This window comes from Pterocles gutturalis, unplaced genomic scaffold (assembly GCF_000699245.1).
Source record: "Pterocles gutturalis isolate BGI_N339 unplaced genomic scaffold, ASM69924v1 scaffold5481, whole genome shotgun sequence".
NCBI lineage: Eukaryota > Metazoa > Chordata > Aves > Pterocliformes > Pteroclidae > Pterocles > Pterocles gutturalis.
Window position 1 is genome coordinate 163,641 of NW_010100169.1, and position 19,849 is coordinate 183,489.

Here is a 19,849-nt window from a genome sequence, read left to right on the forward strand (position 1 = left end):
TGCTTGAGCTCCTGGGCATCTTCAGCTGCACACAAATGACCGTTTCTGAGCCCTTGAATTATTCTAAGGTTTGTGCAGAGGCCTTAACTAATGGTGCATAATATTTGAGAAGACAGTGTGTTATGGCAGGTAAGGAATGTAGAACTGCTACAGCACTGGTGAAAAGGGGGGGATGTCAGAGAATGCTTCAGGAAGGCATTGCACATGCCAATTCCACTGTCTTTGGACACAAATTTCTGTGCATGGCAGTAAAAATAATAATCTGGTGTCAGGACTGAATTGGAGACTCTGTTCTGGCTGGTTCCAGTCCAAAGCAAGCAGGGAAACTCTGAACTGAAGTGCCTGTCTGTCTCTTCCGCCTCCTCTTGCCCCAGGAGAACAGCCACATCCCCAGCAGATGCCTCATCCACAGGCAGTTGGTGGGCAGATGTCTTCCCTAGAGGCACACACAGAAGCAGTTGATGATGCCTTTATTAGAGAAGACTCACTTCAGAGGCAACAGAACTCTTTGTGGGCTTTGCATCCTTCCAGCATAGCTCTTAATGGTGGAAGTTTGGATTTGTTCAAGTCTGTGTTGAAGGACATGAAGTGAGGTCCCGCTGCTCCCTCAGGACACCCCTGACTTGCCTTCATGTGGAATATCTGGACCTGTACTATTGCAATATCATTGCAAGGAGTGGTGTTGGGACAGACAGCAAAGCACCTAAGAAGATTTGAAGTCTAACGCTCCTGTCTTTGTTGTGCCTATTCTGTGTCAGAGCAGGGTGAGACCTGCCAACTAAATATCTGATATTCCTGCGCTATAAGAAACGTTTCTTCATTTTACTTTCTTCATTCACTTTAGCACCCATCTGATGTAGATGTCTTTGGAGAAAGGTATTAAAGCCCAGGAGAAAATACTTTAAGAGGAGTCAGAGCAGAGAACAACTCCCTCCAGCCATCCTACCTTTGACAGCCTTTTCTGCACGTGGGCAGCCAGCAGAGGCTTTGTCCCTGCAAACCTCTCTTATTTTAGTACTTGATACTTATTTTTGCAGTTCATCCCTGAAGACTGAAGCATGTCAGCAACCAAGATTGATTGCATCTCTCCTCCATTGCTGGCTCTTCACTGCTGCTCCGTTACCTGTTGAGAGTCTCTTCTCAGCAGCAAAAAGCTGGGGCTCTTTTCCTATACTGACCTCCACGCAAAGTGACCTGAAGAGGATTTCAAGCATGCTGAGGCTATTGCTGTTTGGTTAACACAAAAGCAAAGATGCAAATTCGAGGCCTAGCCTGGTCCCTGTCCTCTGCTGCCCTTCAGATCTCTTTCCAGGGCCTTCCTCCTCCCAGCTCCAGCACTAAATATGAGAGCAGTTCTAATCAGCTGCCCTTGTCCCAGCAAGCCAGCAGTTTTCTGCAGATTTCTGCCACCTGCTAAAAAGGTGACTTGGAAGGAAAGTTTGTTCCCTCACTTGCTGCCTGTGTCAGCTTGAACAGCAGGCTCAGCTGGTGAAAAATCTGGTTTACTTCAAGTAATTTTTCTTCTGCGCCGCTATCTTCTCACTCTCAAGGCTGCGTTGGAAAGAGCGTGTTTTACTGTGGGGTCTCTGCCTGTGGCACCTAATAGCTGATGTGGTATAACATGCTCCAGCTCTGCCATTGCAGGTTTTGGCGTGCTGTCTCTTTGCACCACTATCGGGAATCCAGCACTCCCCTGCCACAGGGGACAGTCACTTGGTGGAAGGAAACGTTCTGGTTTATCGCAACTGGGGCACAACCTCTGGTCTCGCTGGTTCTCTACACCCTGTTTGTCTCTGGGAACTGTTTGAGTTTCTGCCTTTGCAGAGGCAGCACCCAGGGTTTCAGGGTACAAGGGTTGTTCCAGCAGCATTTGGAGTGAGGTTCCCAGGGAAGACGGGCTGTTTGGTGCAGCTAGTACAGCAGTGACCATGGCTGCTGTGCTCTGGGGAGATGGGGGTCCTGCATGTCTGCAACAGGGCACTGAGAAGATGTCACTAGCTTAGGGGCTGGGGGGGGTGGGGCATGCTGCCGGCTGCTCGAGGCCACCAGCAGCTCTGCCCTGCCTGGCCCTGTCCAGCAGCCCCTCATCGCAAGCTCGGCAGCAAAAAAGCAGCACTGATCTCCTGCCTACGGCTGGCACGGCACCAGCATCTGTTGTCATGGCAACAGGGTGTCACACCTCCAGAGATGCTGTTTCGGGTACCAATTTGTGAAACCTGCGCAGGATTTGTCAGATCATTGGTGGGGCGTGTAACCCCCCCCAGTCATCTTGCTGGGAGGGGGATGCTCTGCATCAACTGTTCGATCAGGCATCATCATCTGGTAGACACAGGAACGACACCAATTTAAAGCAGACAGGATTTTACACCAAAAGCATATTGTGTGTTGTAGCCTCATGAGACAAGAAACAAAGACCTGTTCATCTCCACGCGAGGGCAAAGCACAGCCATCTGGTTTCCTCCCCCGAACCAGCGCTGAAAAGCAGCGCGTGTGGCACCACGAGCCTCACCGCTGGCATTGGCCAGCTGGGCTTTGCTGAGATGACCCTCTCTGCTCCATCGCTGCCAGGCGCAGGAAGCGTGGCTCAACCCTCTGCTGGGGGTTGCTCTTCTTTAACTAAAGATTTATGGCTGTTTACAAAGCACACAATAGCTGAACCACCTGAGGGAGGGCCCAGAGCCAAATTGTCATCTCTAACGCTGCCATTTTGAGTGTGAGTTTTTATCAGCAGCTGTCAGCTGCATGAGCATGTCCTTTTCCCATTTCAGATTCTGTACAATAGCCAGAGTGTGGAGGTGGACGGCCACTCGATGAAGAAACTCATAAGCGACCTCCAGCCAGACACAGACTATTCTTTTGTGCTGATGAACCGCGGAAGCAGTGCTGGGGGGCTCCAGCACCTCGTCTCAATCCGCACCGCTCCTGACGTCTTGCAAAGCAAACCCATCGCCACAAACAAGTACATACAGGAAGGAAAATTCACGCTCACCCTTCCCAAAGTCCAGACTGCTGTGCCGGTTAGGTAGGTTGCCATGCCTGGGTGGAGAAGGCAGAGTTCGAGGGCTAGAGATGGGGAAAAAGGCGGGGCAGACCTCTGTCAACCTGTGGATTTTGTAACCTGGGAGTGAATTTCCGAGTAGGCTGCAGTACAGAGCCAGGCATTTACCCGTAACATGGGGTCATACTGCTGGCTCTTTCTGAGCAAATATTTATATGCAATAAAATTAAGACAATTCTCTGACAGTTTGCCCTCACCCTGGTGGGTATACTCCAGATGCTACCAGCAAAAACACAGTTGAGAATCAGGAGGGACTTTCTCTGACACTGTATAATATCCTTTAAATAAATAATGCCTAAAGCCTCAAGGAGATTAAAAAAGCGAGTTTGTGGAGGTCTTATTCGTTACTGTGGTATCCTTGTGCTGAAGCACAGTTCCCCCAGGGTTCTTGCTACAATCCGATTATATAAATGTCCTTCTCACAGCTCCTACACCACCCTCTGGAGCACAGTCTGTAGATCTTCATTAACCTAATGAGCACTAACGGGAGTATTCTCTCATGCAGTTCTTCCTTACTGAACCCTTTTGCAGCTCAGAGGGCAGGGAGAGGAGCAGGTTGTCCTTGGGAGGCCTATGACACATGTTATGTGGTGACCTGCCAGAGAGATGACTTGGGGTCCAGTGCTTACACTTTCCTTCCTTCCTAGGTGGTACTACATCGTGGTTGTGCCAGCAGATCAGAGCACCAGCAGCCCGACTGCTCGGTGGCGGACACCTGATGAGATGGAGCTGGACCAGGTAGGAATCTGTAGCAGTGACTGATGGACATGGCTCCCAGCTGGCCCAGCACATTTTGTCCAGGCCTCCTGCCAACGGCATGGGTGCAGTGGCATAGGTGCAGGCTGGGCGTCCGAGATGGGGGGCTGTCGGACATGTGGTGCCCACTCAGCCTTTCTTGGCTGGTGACAGCCTGTAGGAAGGAGGCTGGAGTCATGCAAAGGAGGAGCCACCTCCCAGAACATGCCCCATTAGGAGACCACACTTGAGTCTCTCAGAGATCTGAGCAGGACATCCTGTCTCGGGTTGTACGGTCTTTGCAGCCTTTTTCAGACAACGCAACCGTGTCATTTTTGAAAACAAGCTAGGAGAGAAAGGTCTTGTTTTCAGTTTACTAAACTGTTCTGTCAGGAGGCTTTTTCCTCTGTGGATAGGACCTAAGCCTGCAGTTCGGATAAAGAGTTCACTCTAGTACCTAACAAAACCTGCAAAGCTCCCTTCACACTTGCTTTTTAAAAGGCTTTCAGCATTCACCAGCCCGTTCACTCCAAGATGCAGCTTATTCTGTGCAGGAGTCCTCCAACATCAGTAGTGCGGTACATGTGTGGGTATCAGAAGAGTCCCACACACAGAGTTTGTGGGCTTTTTCTTCCCCATGCACACCACCTCCCCCTAAGGAATAAGGACAAATTCCAAGAAATCACACACAGAAGGGTCCGTTAAGAGAACGAAGTTGAAGCTTGAAGCCCTCAGAAATTGTTACAAAGTGTTAGAAGCTGTAGGTCAGCCCTTGCTTATCATTAATCTTTAATTAAATGATTGCACGTTCTTTTCCATGGGGTCCCAGCTCACTCTGTGTACGGGTGGATCTGTTCTGCAGATGAAACACAGCTGTGTAATGGAGAACCATCATCTATAGGTCTCCTGCATCATTTCATTGCAGAAGTTAGAAGATGTCACAAGAAATTAGAAGACTAGGATGAGAAAGGGATGTTCTGGTTTTGTGCTTTAGGTAGTTGAAAGCTATTGAGAGAACTGTTTTCTGTCTGTGATTGTTTCACCCAGTCCCAGGCAAATGATTAAAAAAGATTTTCAGTAGCTGCCACTGTCTTGCATGTTCTGGTTTTTTTTGGAGTGCTCAGTTTGAGATCCTGGAGCTTTGTTTGCAAAGCCTAAGCATCCCCAGCTGCAGAGAAAGTAAATAGGAGCTCTGCTGGATACAGTCAGTACCATAAAAAAATGCTAAGTTCTCTTTAAAAACAAAACAAGCCTATGTCTTTTCAATTTGACATTCAAAATTAGTGGACATTTTTTACATTAATGTCCCTGCGTCTCTGTTCTCCATCTGTAAAATTAGGATAATTGCTTTCACCTCACCTAATACGGGTGTTTGGAAGATAAGATCGTTAATGTTTGTGAAGCCCTTGTAATATTACAGTGATCAGCACCATAGAAAAGCCCATGAGGAAATTATTAATTTTGTCTTCAGAGCTGGATTTGAATAGTAAGCAATAAACAAGGCCTCAGGCTGTATAGTGGGAAGAAGAAAACAAAATCTGGAATAGCTGCTCTTTGATTAAGCACTGTCTGTCCTGTGTATTGAACAAAGCAGGGGAGTTACAGAAAATATAGTATGTGACCGTGCAGTCAAGGATTGTAACACAATGCACATACATAAGACAGCTGAATTAATTTTGCACAGGCAATGTTAATTTTCTAATTTTTCAAGATCTGAACTTTGCAAGCCTAGCATTGTTTTGATGCAGTCTTTTGGGGTATGTTACATATATAAGTGGCAGCAGCATCCAGCAACCTCAATCACAACGGGAGCCCTGTGGTTTCCTGCCCATGCATATACAGCTGTCCTTTCTGGCCCAAAGAGCTCAGCTGTAATTTCAGCCAAGATACAAGAGATGTATGTAGAGACCAAAATCCACAGTCCAAAGTCTATCTTTGTGCCGTTACAAGGATATTTGCAAAACTGAGGTTTCTCCATCCCTTTTTTTTTTCCTTTGGTGGTATTGCTATGACAAGCTATAACTTTCCTAAATTGCTCCAACATGAATATTCATAAGAGGGCAAGGATGTACTGTCAACAGGAAAGAGTTGGGGGTGCACTACCCAGCTTTTCCTCTTCAGAGGGAGTGAGCTCAGCTCAGCAGCATGGCTTTGTGTGCACATCACTGTCCCCAGCCCCACTGATGTTCCCTGTCTGCCCTGACAATGCTGCACTGATACACTCGTGTGTGAAATGTATTTCATGCCTCCTTCTTCATTTTAAATTAGAATTTCTGTTCCAAGCCTGATATTCGTTTTTATTCATTAGAACAACATCTTTAAACATCTGAGAGTCTTTCTTAGCAATGTAATTGAATTTTTGTGTGTTTATATCCTTTTTCATGAATTTGTGGCTCACTATGAAATTTGCCATTTTTACTCTAACATCCCATGAAATCTGTTATCATTCTGTGTGATTTACACAAAGCTGTGCCTGCAGCCCAGCTGCAGGTGAAATATCGAAGCACTGACAGAAGGGAAAGACACAGCAAATGTCACTTTTTCTCTATAAGTCAGCATCAGCTGTAATTCACCTCCAGTGTCCGTAGAGAGAGTGAGTTGCTGTCCATGCCAATATTTGGGCCAGAGAACATGGTGCAGTTCCTTTGCAGCCCATTGGGATGCAGTAAGTCGGGGTGACAGGCACAGCCAATCTCAGCCCTAACATCCACTGTGTCAGCATCCCAGGGCTCAGGACTCTTCCAAAGCAGAGCTCTTGACAGAGGTGCTTGCAGTGAGGGTCTGCAGGTGGGTGCCCCAGCAATGTGTAAACACATAACGCATCCCTCTGGTTTCTCTGTACCGCCACATCCGAATCAAACCCAGTATCTTCTCCTCCCTTCCTTTCCACGCCACTGAGTCCTACAGCCAGTAAGGTAACAGCATAAGGTGGTGTCATGCTGGGTGAAGCAGTAGTGATGCACCTTGTTTGTCCCCAGCTGCTGGAGGCGATAAGCCAAGGGAGTCAGAGCAGGCGCCAGCGACGCCAGGCAGACAGGCTCAAGCCCTACATTGCTGCTCAAGTGGATGTGCTGCCTGAGACCTTCACCCTGGGGGATGAGAAGAACTACAAAGGCTTCTACAACAAGCCCCTGTCTCAAGACCTGAGCTATCGCTGCTTCGTGCTGGCCTCGCTGGAGGATGGAGACACGGTAAGGACTTTCTGCTGGGAGTGGACACAGTCTGTCCTAGTGCAGGGAGGGTGAACAATCACTGCAAGCTGGGATGATGCAGTTTTCTCTGAAGAGAGGAGACTGAGGCTGCATAGCTGGTCTCAACAAGCTGAGGCGGCCGTGGGAGCTGACTTGATAGATGGTGTTTTTGGGGGGAAATGGCATGTATGTTCGACATAACAGATGAGAGTGGAGAGCAGTGTCAGCACACGCATTCTACACAAGCTCGGTTGTGGCTTGCTGGGCTGTGCCCAGAGCACAGCTTGACACATGGTGGGGCTGGGATAGGTTCTCGTTCTGCTTTAGTTCAAGTAAGCGACTGTGGAAAATAGCCCCTTGAAATCCCACCCTGCGCACTGGCTGCTGAGGCTCTGCAGTGAACAGGACCTGCAAACCCGACTTCACAGTCCCTTCTGTGGCCAGAGTCTCACTTCCAGCTGGTGTCTGGAGAAGCAAACAAACCTGGCTCCTGTCGCAGTGGGTTGTCAGCAGGGCAAAGCTGCACACATGCTTGCTGTGGAGGGATTCTTGCTCCTGTGCCTCTCCTTGCTGGAGGCAAATGGGCCATGCCCTTGTCAGCAGCATGCCGCCAAGCATGCAAGGCCTGGGCACATGGGGGAGAAGGGAATAGCTGATGCAAGAAGCAGGGAGCAGCATGGCGAGACCTGTGCATCAGTCTCCAGCTGTAAACACAGAGGGCAGGAGTGGTGGTGGCGGCAGTAGGAGCAGCCAGTGTGTAAATAATGGAAATAATAGAGATGCACAGAATCCTTTGGTCGGCTTCCAAGCTGCGGCTTTCTTCCTCAGCCTTGTTTGCTTGTAATGGCTCATTAGGGCTGGTCAAGTTGTTAATTACTCATCCAGCTCACGTGTTCTTGTGGCACAATGTGCACACTGGTGAGGGAAGGAGAGTCACAGATGAACAGCAAGGTAAAGCAGAGGCCTTGGGGTGTGCTGTCCTGGCAATCTCTGTCAAGAAGAGATGACCTGAACTAGGTGATCCCGGACTGTCATCATATCCTCCCTAGCACAGATCTGCCACGGCCTTCCAGTGAGCCACCAGCCAGCAGAGTTGTTACACCCTGCTCCTAGAGACCTCCTTCCTGCATGCCCTGCCGCCTCGTGCCCATTGCCATTTGCAGCATGAAGCACTCTGTCCAGGGCTGGGCACTATCTCCCCCACTCAGCTCTTCTTAAATTGCTTGGTGCGTGTCTAGTGTCAGCAGGCAGACATAACATCACCTTTCTTAAAAGGCAAAGGGGAATGTGGTTGAAAGACCATCTCTGAGAACAGGGACACTTGCACCTTTGGAAAGGCCACTGAGATAACAGAGCTTCTGATCTCCTCTGCTTCTGTCTTCTCTTGGAAGGAAGCATTTCCAAAGTGTGTCTGCAAAAATATGAATCTTTGCCCCCTGCAGAAAGCTTTGCAGGTGGACACACGTTTCCTAGCTGCACGCTCCTTCCCCCCCATCTAAGGCAGCTTGGCAGTCACAGGCAAAGGCGTTGTGCCTTCCTCACAGCATAACCGCTTGCCCGTGCAAAGGGGAGCCCCAGGCCTTCTGCTCCATCCTCTCACCACTGGTGTAGCACCTTCCTGTCTGCCATGCTCAGACAGAGCTGCTACTAACTCCCTGCCCTGTTGTTCGAACTAGGCAGGGGAGGCGGAGGAACAGGCCAACGCCTTGCAGGGATCCCATGCAGAATTTTTCTAGGAACAGAGCTGAACTGGGAGCCAGCAGCTATAACAAGGTCTCGTAGGGCTGAAAGGTTTCACAGACAAAGCAGCAACCACCCCCCATGCTCCCCGTCCAGGCAGCGGCATCTCTGACCTCTGATAGATCTGAGGAGAGCAGCTAGGATGCTGCACCTGCGCGTGCTGCCAGAAGGATGTCACAGATAAGAGCATTTTCTGTACTCCATGCATGTTTGAAACCAGGCTGGCTGGGATAAAGAGCACCTGTGAGAGGAGATCAAGATGTGCATTTGTGTGACACCAGCACGCTTGATTTTTCCCTTTCTTCCCCTCACATGCGCACAGTCTTAAAGTGCATGTTTAAACTTTGACCTTAAAGCAGGCGATTTATAGATCCACAGGCACCTCTTCAGTGACTGAAACGTTCTATAGCAGAGCGTTTCTGGCTTCCTAATGCAGGGCAGCAGGTGCTGCTCCAAAGCCACCAGCGCTGAACTGATACAGCTCTGGCCCTCTCTAACAGGGGGAAAGGATTTCTTTTTGCAGCATTTAACCCTTCTGACATAGAGAGGGTGAGCTGTGAAGGTACAGCACAGCCCCATAAAACTTAGCAACAGCAGCAGAATGAGCCGGGCACAGTGTCATTTATCTGCAGGAAGGGTTTGGGTCTCTGCTAATCCCATCTTGCTGGTGGGGCTAGAAAGCTGTCCCTCTGGATCATAAATCACTGGGCTGCCAGATTGCAGAAGTCTCTGGAAAGGACCCTGTAAGTATGATCCCCTTTCCAAGGTCTGTTTTTCAGGGCTGAGACATCAGGTAGAAAATGTTCCTGTTATTCCATTCCTTTAAGCAAACTGCCTAGCCCAGCAGGGGTTTTCCTAATATAGCCCTGTCCTGGAGAGATGTGTTGATATCAGCACAGCAGGTATTACACACCACTTGGGAATCATCAGCCAGCCCCGCTGTGCAATTGGTTGGGATTCAAAAGCTGGTGATTTGGCTCTGAGAGAATCCAGGGCTGGCAAGTGTCTCTTCTCTGGGCTGCTCCAGTTTGGTACCTCGAGGCCAGGTCTGCTAGCCAGAAAGTTGCTGGCACTGGGAATGTTTCACACCAGGAGTTTCCGCAGCGTGACCTCCACTGATGCAAAGGGAGCATGGTGTGCTGCTGTGGTTTGAGAAACGTGACCGTTCCCTGCTAGCCAGAGGCAAGGGAAAACCTCTGCATTTCAGGGATATAGCTGTTGCTTTAGCATAATGGACACTTGTTTTTCTTTCCCTCTCCTGCCGGTGCTGTTCAGAAGAGATATGCAGCCAGCCCCTACTCAGATGAGATCGTGATGGAAGTGACTTCAGCAAAGCAGCAGGATGAACCGGAGATGCTGTGGGTGATGGGGCCCGTCCTGGCTGTGATATTAATCATCATCATTGTCATTGCTATACTCCTTTTCAAAAGGTGAGATCCAGTCCAGGACATGGCAGTTATGGCACGAGCACTATGGGTGGTGGCACCTTCAAGACCTTCCTTGTAGCCTTCAGATATGGTGGTCTGATAGACAGCCCTTGGTGGTCATGGGGAGGAGGAAGGTCTCTACCACGCACAGCAGAAGGCTGCTTTGTAAAGAGAGCAGAAGGGCTGGGAATGCAGAAGGTAATTAATATCAGCCCCAGGACACAGAGCTGCTGTGAATTCTGGAAATGTGTGAGCAGTGGGACAGAGGAGAACAGTTTTGTACCTAAAGCCAGTCTGACCTCCCCCTGGTTTCACAGCTTGGATTTGCAGCCTTGGGGACATCTGTAGTACTGGTTTTCTGTTGCCTGCTTGATTTCTGGTAGGTGCCCCCACTGCTGTGAATTTTGATTGGGGAACATGGTCTTGGTAGTGGGAACAGGGCATGGATGTGACAGGCTGAAATCAGAGTAGGAGCTCTCTTCTTGAAGCGCCTCAGTCCTGGCTACCAGGTCAGGACCATCCATGCTCTGTGCTTTCTGCTGAAGCAACCACTTGCATTTGTGTAGCAGAGCTCTCCTGCTAGTGCTGTAACTGCAGCATGAGATGATTGTTAGTCCTCCTGAGGAGCCACAGGTTGCATTTGCATGTGTTCGTGTAGCCTGTTCAATTACAGTAGGTCATTCTCTATGAGGTTCTGCTCCTCCTGGACTCTCTATTTACATATGTATCTGTAGCTGGGGAAGGGAGCTGGCTTTGTTGTCTGATTAAATGGAGCTCTGCTGTGCATGTGCAGTCAGTGCCTTTCTGTGTCAGTGATCATCTCCTTTCTTCTGTTTCTGCTCTTCCCTGGATCTAGTAAACAAGAAAGGTAGGAATCCATTTTATCTTCTTGTTTTGCTAAAATTTCAAGTCTATTTCCCTTTTTAAAAATCAAGCCTGAAGCTACTAAGGGGCATCTTTATTTTTTGGATCATGGGGCATGCCAGCCCTGGAGGTTTACAAAGACTTTTCTTCTCAAAGGTATCAGCCTCCTAGCAATTGTCAGCCTCTCACAGCTCTTAGAGAGACAGTTCCAACATAAAGACTTCCCAGATTGTTTTTGCAATTAAATTAAAAATCAAAAAAATGACAACACCAGCAGTTATAGGTGTTTCTTTGTTTTCTCAGTCACTTCAGACTGAGAGCTGTTCTGCCAAGAATGCAGGTGCATTCTTGCAGTCGATAATGAAGAAGCTTTGAGGGAATACCAGGCAATTGTAAAAAGAAGTATTTGCTGCTCTTTAAGGAGAGAAAATGGCCCCAGTGGGGATTCTGTACCTGGGCCCCATATTTGCTGTGCCCAGCTTGGTTTACCTTTGCTTTGTCCCAGAGTCTGGTGTGGGTGGAGCACCAGGAAGCAGCAGCAGCCTGCTGTGCTCAGACCTGACATTGATGTCCCTGCTGTGCCCATGCAGGAGCAGCATATCTGCTTCCAGCACCACCCACCTGCTCAGAGTGATGCTGTGTTATGCTGCGGTTCTTTGCTGTCCAGCTTCTCTTCAGAGGCATTTTCTGCCAAAGGTAAAATGTATCTGTGCAGCATATTCACAGTGTCAAATCTACAGTGGGAGTGAACTGAAGCTGAGTAGCAGTGCATAGCTTGGGATCTGGAGGTTTGTTTAGCAACTGCCCTGGCTAGGCTAATGGGAGAGACAAACATTAATTATGTGCTGTGCCCATTCTCCAGAAAAGCTGGGCCACTTTGCTCAAGGGCTCAGAGACTGGCACGCAGTAGCACATGGCACATCCTGCTGTGCCCCTTGTAGGAGAAACAGTGCTTTATTTGTTTGCTGTGCATTTTCCTTTCTTTCTGTCAGTGCTCTCAGTCCTTCAGTTCTTTTGTCTTGGTTCAGGCGACTAGAAGGCTTCTGAGATGTTGAGATGACTCAGAGTAGCGTAAGACTCACAAGCTGGTCCTCCCCATTGAACAACTCCAGTGTATGATGCAGGCGGGGGCTGCAGCTGGAGCTTGCTCACAGTCTGGGCTACAGAGGGAACACAGGTTTCACTCACGATTTATTCACCCAATTTTCCCTAATTGCTTCTCACTAGTGCCAGTACAGCATGCACAGCTCCCTGTGGAAGTGACCTTGTGCCTGTGCAGAGCGTTCCTGATCACGCGTGGCTCAGGGTCACCACCGTCCTGAGGTACAGCTGCCTCTGTTCTGCAACCCTTCAGGGTGCTTCAAAATGACTCTCAAGGCGGTAAAAAGCAGAGGCTGACTGTTGCGATTTGCAGGACGGTAAATGCCCTTGTGCAGCCTAGCAGTGATGCAGCTCCCTCTCTTCAAAAAAACATCAGGTCAGCAGAGGGGTTCACCATCAGGTTAAATCCATTTGGGGGCTATAGCCAAAAGACAAAGTCTCTTGTATTGCTGCATGCTCAGCACATTGGCAAAGTGTCAGGGTCAGCACAGACTCAGAAGAGAGTACTGCTGTCCTGCGCCTGCCCAACACCTCTTTCTACTGCCTGGGTATATCCAACGTATTTGTAATATAGAGCAGAAAGTGTGACTTAGAGAACCACTAGAAACTCCTCTTGCAGTGTTAGATTTTTCCTTCGTATTCACTTGTCCACTTTTTGAGTGGGTCTGTCCCTGCTTTGCCTATGAATTCCACCAAGACCCTGAGGTGGTGGCATCGCTCTAGGCATAAATATAGCATGAAGAGACAACAGTGTATTTTATTGTTCCATTAATACATGCCTTGGGTGCCTTCAACCATTCAAGACATGTATTAATGGCCCAATAAAACACACCCTGAAGAACATTTACACTATTACATTACAGTGTTCTATATTTAAATATTTCTAATACTCAAAAAAAAAAAAATTATTATATCCTTCCACTACAGGAAGTAGTTCCTAGAGAGAGTAAAAGGAAATAACAGCTTGCATCTATGTGCTTTTTCTCTAATAAATACTATGCAGAATATCACATTTCAAAGTGCCTCACTAATCAAACCTCTGGCATCAATGACATACGATTCTTCCTGTTTCATAGATGGGAAACTGGAGGCACAGAAGAGGATGTGACTTGCCCAGAGCCCCAGGGAGCCTGGGATGGAGCTGCGTATCTGGGATGCAGGGACCCAGACTCCCTCCCATGGTGGTTCATGCCAGTCTGGCAAAGCTCACCTGCTTCTCTCTCCTTTCTGTCCATAGGAAAAGGGCACACTCCCCCTCTTCCAAGGATGAGCACTCCATCGGCCTGAAGGACTCGCTCTTGGCCCACTCCTCTGACCCAGTTGAGATGAGGCGGCTTAACTACCAGACTCCAGGTAGGGAGCAGCAAACCTCCTTGTGCCCCACCTCTGGTTCCCCTTCGCCAGGTCTCCATGCCAGAGGAGGAGTTGCAGTCCTCCCCCTGCAGCAGCTCTGCACCTTCTCAGTCACAGTGGTGCCACAGTGGGGCTTAGACTGAGGATATCCAGGTGTCCCCTCTCTGGTCTGCAAATCCTTCTCCCTGGACCTGTCACTGAAGGCATGCAAGGCTGGAGAACCTGTACGGGGACAGCCTAGTGTGTGGTGTGTGTCAGACATACTGTGAAGCTCACTGTGGTTGTCCTGAGCCAGGAGGAGCCTCCACACACAGCTGGGAGAGCTCGCAAGTGCCTGCAGCTGCGTTGCTCCTGGCTGCTGCACTGGCTTGGTCCAGGCTGAGATTCAGTGCTGAGCACCACTGGTGCAGTGCTGGCCACAGGGGCTGCGTGTGGGGGGATCAGGAGGTACAGAGAGCCCTTGGACTGCTGAGGGTGTCCCAGCAGCTTTGTCCTTGGATGTTTGGTGTGCTGACTTTCCTGCTCTGCTCAGCTAAGGGTGAAGAGAAGAGCTGCCTTCAGCCTACGTTGCTCCCCGGTCAGTGCTGTGGCCCAGTGAAGGGTGCTGCTGGTTACGGTGGTCTCAGCGCGGAGGAAGATAGTTCAGTAACAGCCATTGCTTTCTGCATGCAACTGTTCACTGCAGAGCATCTCATCATGCCTGCACTGGCCTGTAGTGCCTTGGGGGGTGTAGCTGGTTTGCCAGCCCGCAGAGGCAACTGTACTTCGCACTGCAGAAAGGTCTCGTGCTGCTGCTTTGTGTCTGTACGTCTCTGATGGCACTGAAAGCACAGTACCTGTCATTGTAGTGATCAGAGACAGGCTCGCCCTGTCTCATTCAGAGCCTTTCAGAGAGCCCAAGTCCTAGATGAAGTGGGGGGGCACTTGGGCTTTTGTGATGGAGGGAGCAGTTCAGCAATAAATGAGGCACATACAGCTCTCTTCTAACTTGCAGCTTCTCCTGGTCTGTAACCTACTTTCCTTTTCTTCCTGCTGCTCATTCATCTTAGAGCTTTTATCTAACTGGAGAGTTTCCAAGGGACCATTTCCTGATGTAAACCTGCTGTGTCTGGGAGGGAGGGTAAGAGAAGCCTTTCCTGTTGCTGCTCGCAGACATGGGGTGGGCTTCACCAGCACATCTCCCCCCCTCCCCATGCCAGAGCGGGTGTCAGAGATCCGTAGTTAGTGCATCTCCCAGGCAGGACCAATCACAGATCTCAGGGGTAGGATGCAGTGCCACCCTGGCAGTTGCCAGCAGAACTGGCACATCAATTAGCCACAGAATGGTACTGCAGCGTGGAAGAGAAATGCTGTGGGGAGCAAGGGAGGCACCTGTGCTGGAGGAAGAACATCTCAAAAGGCAGATCAGTGAGAGAAGCAGTAGGTGAGCGGGTCACACACAGTCAGCAACAACATGCAGCTCCTTGAGGAAGAGCAAGGTATTGAACAGGGCTGCTCTAGGACATGACACAGAGGCTGGTCCCCACTGCCCAGGGACACAAGAGCCATCTTTGCTGCATGCTTGTAGTTTACATTGCGTGGACGAGTGTGACAGGTCAGGCTTGCACCTACTCCCATCTCCAACAAGAGATCAGGGTGTTTTCATCAAGGGCATCCATTGCTAAAGCTGTAGGAAGGGTCAAGAGCTGCTATCAGATAGAAGAGGGGTCCAGGAAATTTTCTTTTCCCGCCTGTGCCTAAGGATAAAAAAAGATGCTGGCTCATTTGGTAAGTTTGCAGAGCTCTCTGGAGAGACAAAAACAACCCAAAGTGTCCGGTCCACTAGAGACAGCAGCAGTGCCCTGGAATGCTGCTGGCAGACACTCTCCCACCGAGTGACAGCACTGTGTCCTCCTCCCTTCCCCCCCCATCATCACTTGTGAGGCTCTGCTAGAAGTGACTGTTCAGCTCCTGACAAGCTTGTCCTCATTAATAAGGAGGCATGAAAACCACTGAGCCCAGTGGGCCCGTGCTGTTGCCCCTGTCAGCCGCCCGAGGTCAAGGCAGTGCTGCATGGATGCATTGCCAAGAGGTGCTGGCCACCAGCCCTGCACGCTTTGGTAGCTGGTCTCCCTGCTGGAGTGTGCTGAGCAGGGAAATCTTGTTTAATGCATAATTAATTGTGATACTGTTATTAAATATTAAGCTTTCTCTTTTTTGTGGTTTTTACTTTAGACAAGGGTTATTTCCCCCACTGTTGGCCTCCCTGTGCTAACATGCTGCTATGCCAAGTCGCTGAGAGGATATGGGACCGGGCAGTGTCCCAATATACCATGAAATGAGGCTGAGTTGCACTGCTGATGAGCTGCAAACGAGCTGGAGGCTCAGGGGCACTGAGCGGAGGTTGCTGGGGCTGCGTGCAGTCCTCCTGGCCACCGAGCAGCACAGATGTCCCCTGTACCTGCAACCCACCTGCTGGCTCCCCTTGAGCATGGGGTCGTGGCCGGTGGTGTGCAGTGAGATGTGTAGCTCTTGGCGTCAGATGAAGACCTGTGTGCTCACTGCCCTGCAAGTTCCTCCAGCCCCACGTGTCTTTCAGCATCAGGGGCTGGTGCTGGCCAGAGCCAAAAGCCCGGTGTGTGAGGGCCAGCTGCAGAGCAGCCCCGGGGCCCACCAGCCAGTCCTGTGCAGGAGGGAGGCTCCCGGTGCTGTGGCAGATGGTACTTTCCTCTGCGGCTTCATCTCTTTGTCTTTCCATTTCTGAACCTCTGCAATGATGACTAAAGGCTAATGGGATTTCTGTTCTTGCCCCATTTCTTTTCTTTGCAGGTGCCAGTGTCCCCAGTTGCCCGAATATCTCAAGTTAGTTTGAACTCCTGTCTTTATCTTTTGACACCTTTTGCTTTTTCTTTCCCTTTCTCTCTCGTCTATGTAATTTTTGTTTCAATGTCATGAAGGTCACCCTCACTCACAGCAGACTGTAGAACAGCAGTGATTCAGTGATTTCACTTTCTGACATGACGTATGGGCCCTGCCGAGGCCAGGCTCGGGTACTGTTTGCACAGCACTACAGCAGCTCACCGCAGCACGGTGCAGAAGGGAAGGATGTGGGTGCTGGGCTGCCAGAAGGCTTCTGCAGCAGCCCTTCACCTGCTCCCAGGCCTCCTGCCCCCTTCCAGCAGCGTGCCAGGCTCTGCCATGGTGCCAGGCCTGCTCCTGGCCCTGCATGGGGACAGATAGCCTTGGCCATTCTGGAGGGGGTCAGCCAGCAAATGGACAAATTGAAGGGTGCTCTGCAGCCCTTGAACACTCTCGTGCTCATTCAGGCAGACTAGCTTCCCTGGGCTGGGTCCCATGTGCTGATCTCTGAACTACCTTGCAGCAGTGTTGGCACCAAAGTCACGGGCACAGAGCAGAGGGACTTACTGCTGTAGCAGGTTGGATGGAATTGCTCTGGGACTATGGGTGTAACTGCCCCTTTATTTCTTCTTTGTCTTGTGAGCTTCAAGTTCACTCTCAACCAACCATTAAAGTGTGTCCTCCCTGCTGCTTGATATCCAAGGTGTCTGTGTGTGCATGCAGGAGTGGGAGCAGCGTGTAGGATAGATACAGGAGCAGAGACAAGGGCTTTGCAGTCTGCAGTCCTGCAGCCATTGAGAGACCTCAGCTGTTCTAGCATGGTGGAGAGCTCACTATCCTCTGGCCAAAGTCATTGGAAGAGCACGTAGAATCACAGAATCACAGAATGTTAGAGATTGGAAGGGACCTCGAAAGATCATCTAGTCCAATCCCCCTGCTGGAGCAGGAATAGTGTCTACAGATCTCCTGTCTTGCCCTGCACTGTCTGTGGCAGTTGTTCCAGGTTCACCATGATGGCATACCAACTACCTCTTTCTCCCATTCTGCTCTTGCGGCTCCTTTGGTGCTGCAACACTCCTTTGACCAGCAAAATTGAAGTTTGGAGAGACCCCCTTGTATTTCTCAGCAGAGATGAGTGTCTGCAGCTCTGCTGTGCTCCATGGCCCTGCCATGTTTCGTTCATGACCACATTGGGATAACTACATACTGTGGTTATGTTCCAGCCTCTTTCTTCTTCCAGCCTTACACTTCGGCTTTGGTCCCACCATGTTCTCATTTGATTGTTCCTCAGTAACAGCTCTGCTCTGCAAAGGCTGCTCCTGAGCTACAGGAGCACCAATGAGCAACTTGTGCAGAAATCAGAGCATCATCTTTACGGGCCTGCTCAGCTACCTCAGGGGTCCTGATGAGTGAAGTGACAAACAGAGGACCATTTCCAGGAGGACCTCAGCACAAGGCTGAAGAGTGATCTTTCCTTCTCCATCTGCCCGTATTCTCAAGCCATCCGTAGATAGCTCTGCACTGTCGTGATGGAAGGGCAAGTGTGTGTTGGATCAGGTCTTGCCTATATGCGAGGATGTCAGATGCTTTTGGCAGAGGTGTGAGGAGCCCTGTTGTGCAGCAGCTGCAGTGTAACACTTCCATGTTATCACCTAGTGACTTGTCACCACTGTGTAAAATGTGCATACACAGCCTGGGGACTGCTCCATCACCTCAGCGGCCCATCACTGCCATCTGTGGCAGCACGCAGGCTCCTGAGCGATTGAGAAGCTCCTGGCCATGCTCCAACCTGTCTCCCTGGGTGCGAATGAACAGCTTCAGCCTATTAATAATCATTATTTACCCACGTGGGGCTTCTGGGAAACCCACAGAGCAGCCAGTGGAGTCACGAGCCTTGGGATTTGGATGAGCCAGGCTTTGGAAGTTTCACAGCCGCGTTCCTGCCAATTACCATACCGGCTTCAGAGGTTGCAGTGGTTGAGCCCTGAATCCCAGGACCCCAGCAGGGCTCCTCCCAATCCTACATGTGCACCCCCCACAGTACCTGTCCCCTGTGCGGGATCTTTGGGATCCCCTCCTCCAGACTTCTCCCCTGGGCAGGACTTGGGCTGTTTCCCCTGGCTCACCATGGAGCCATACTGTGCACCCCTACTCTAGACGGGGCAAGACTTCTGCCATGGCTTGAGCTGCATCGCAGCTTGCACGAGCCAGCCCAGTTGAGATGGATTTTGGGCCCTGGAGCTGGCTTTGCCTTCAGAGCATCACTGAAAAGCACTGAGTTACACAGCTGTGGGCAAAGCTGCTCTTCGGCTCTCAAAAAGTTGTGCAATCTCCAACCAGGGGAGCAGCTGTTCCTCTGTGGGGTCCTTCCCATCTTTCTCCAGCTCTCCAGGAGCTGGGGCAGCATCTGCCTACCCAAAAAGCTGTGCACAGACGCTGCAGAGGCTTCCCTGGAGCGGATCGGGGTGAGTTTCTTTGTGGCTAGTGCCGTTGTTAGGGGTGAGAGGATCAGCCCCAGCCTTTGGCAGTATGCCGTTGTTAGGGGTAAGTGAGAGGATCAGCCCCAGCCTTTGGCAGTGAGAGCACCAGAGAGTCAGTGCGTTCAACTTCAGCCTGTGCAGGAGCCCGGGAAGCGCATTGACAGCATCTCCTAGGCCCGTTCCTGCTGGGGGCTTGCCCGAGCCCCTGCCCGCTCTGTGTGCCCGGTGGCTGTACTGTCCGAGCATGCTCACCTGGTCATGCACATTCTGCACATCACCTTTCTTTTTTGTTTCACCGAACCGTGTGCTCCGATAGTGCGTGCAGCATGCCATGTGATCTCGCCGACTTCCCACCCATCCCGCCCAGCGCTTCACATAGTCACACGTGTCCACCTTGCACCCACCTTTCAGGTTTGCTGTGCACATGCTGTTGTCGAGCTGTTCCTCAGCTGTGGAGAGCCCTAACTGTTTTCCTCTCCCTCCTTGTCTCACTCGCAGGCATGCGTGACCACCCCCCCATCCCCGTGACAGACCTTGCTGACAACATCGACAGGCTGAAGGCCAATGATGGGCTGAAGTTCTCCCAGGAATACGAGGTGAGCGTGAGAGCATGCTGGGTGGTGGGGACAGAGTGGTGCTGGCCAGGACCCCCAGCAGAGAGGGTTTGAAAGCTGAGACGTGCCTCCCCCGCACCGGCATTGTCAGGCACTGAGCCGGGACTGGGAGCCTGCCAGCTCTGCCTGCCAGCCCCAGAGCGGTGGGAACTCGCCTTGAGCAGTTGAAGCACGGCTTGTACAGGGAAAAGGCCTTGCAGCTGAACACGCAGCAGCCCGCCATGCTCCCACCATGGTTACAGTCTTAGGAGTGAATGGGAGCTCGTGTCTATGCGCCTGGGCTGTCGCTGTTTATTGTTTTGCTCTGCAAGGGCTGTTCTCCATCCAGGCTGGATGAGGTATTTCGGTCCTCAACATCCCCTGCCCCTTACTTCCATCTACATTCCAAGTCTTGCTTTCTGCACCATCTTCCGCTGCTGACAAACAGCAGATTCAGGTTTTCATTCCT

General features: G+C 50.7%; 1 protein-coding gene across 1 annotated transcript in view; it reads left to right on the forward strand.

Moving 5' to 3' along the window:
* PTPRF (protein tyrosine phosphatase, receptor type, F) overlaps positions 1–19,849 on the forward strand; it is a gene marked incomplete at its 5' end in the record, with an annotated part of 199,831 nt that overhangs the window by 155,151 nt on the left and 24,831 nt on the right. Inside the window, 6 exons of the mRNA XM_010078593.1 lie at positions 2,769–3,022; positions 3,706–3,796; positions 6,772–6,984; positions 10,000–10,154; positions 13,354–13,469; positions 19,286–19,383. Coding sequence (XP_010076895.1) covers positions 2,769–3,022; positions 3,706–3,796; positions 6,772–6,984; positions 10,000–10,154; positions 13,354–13,469; positions 19,286–19,383 — 927 coding nt within the window. The remainder of the gene's footprint in view (positions 1–2,768; positions 3,023–3,705; positions 3,797–6,771; positions 6,985–9,999; positions 10,155–13,353; positions 13,470–19,285; positions 19,384–19,849) is intronic.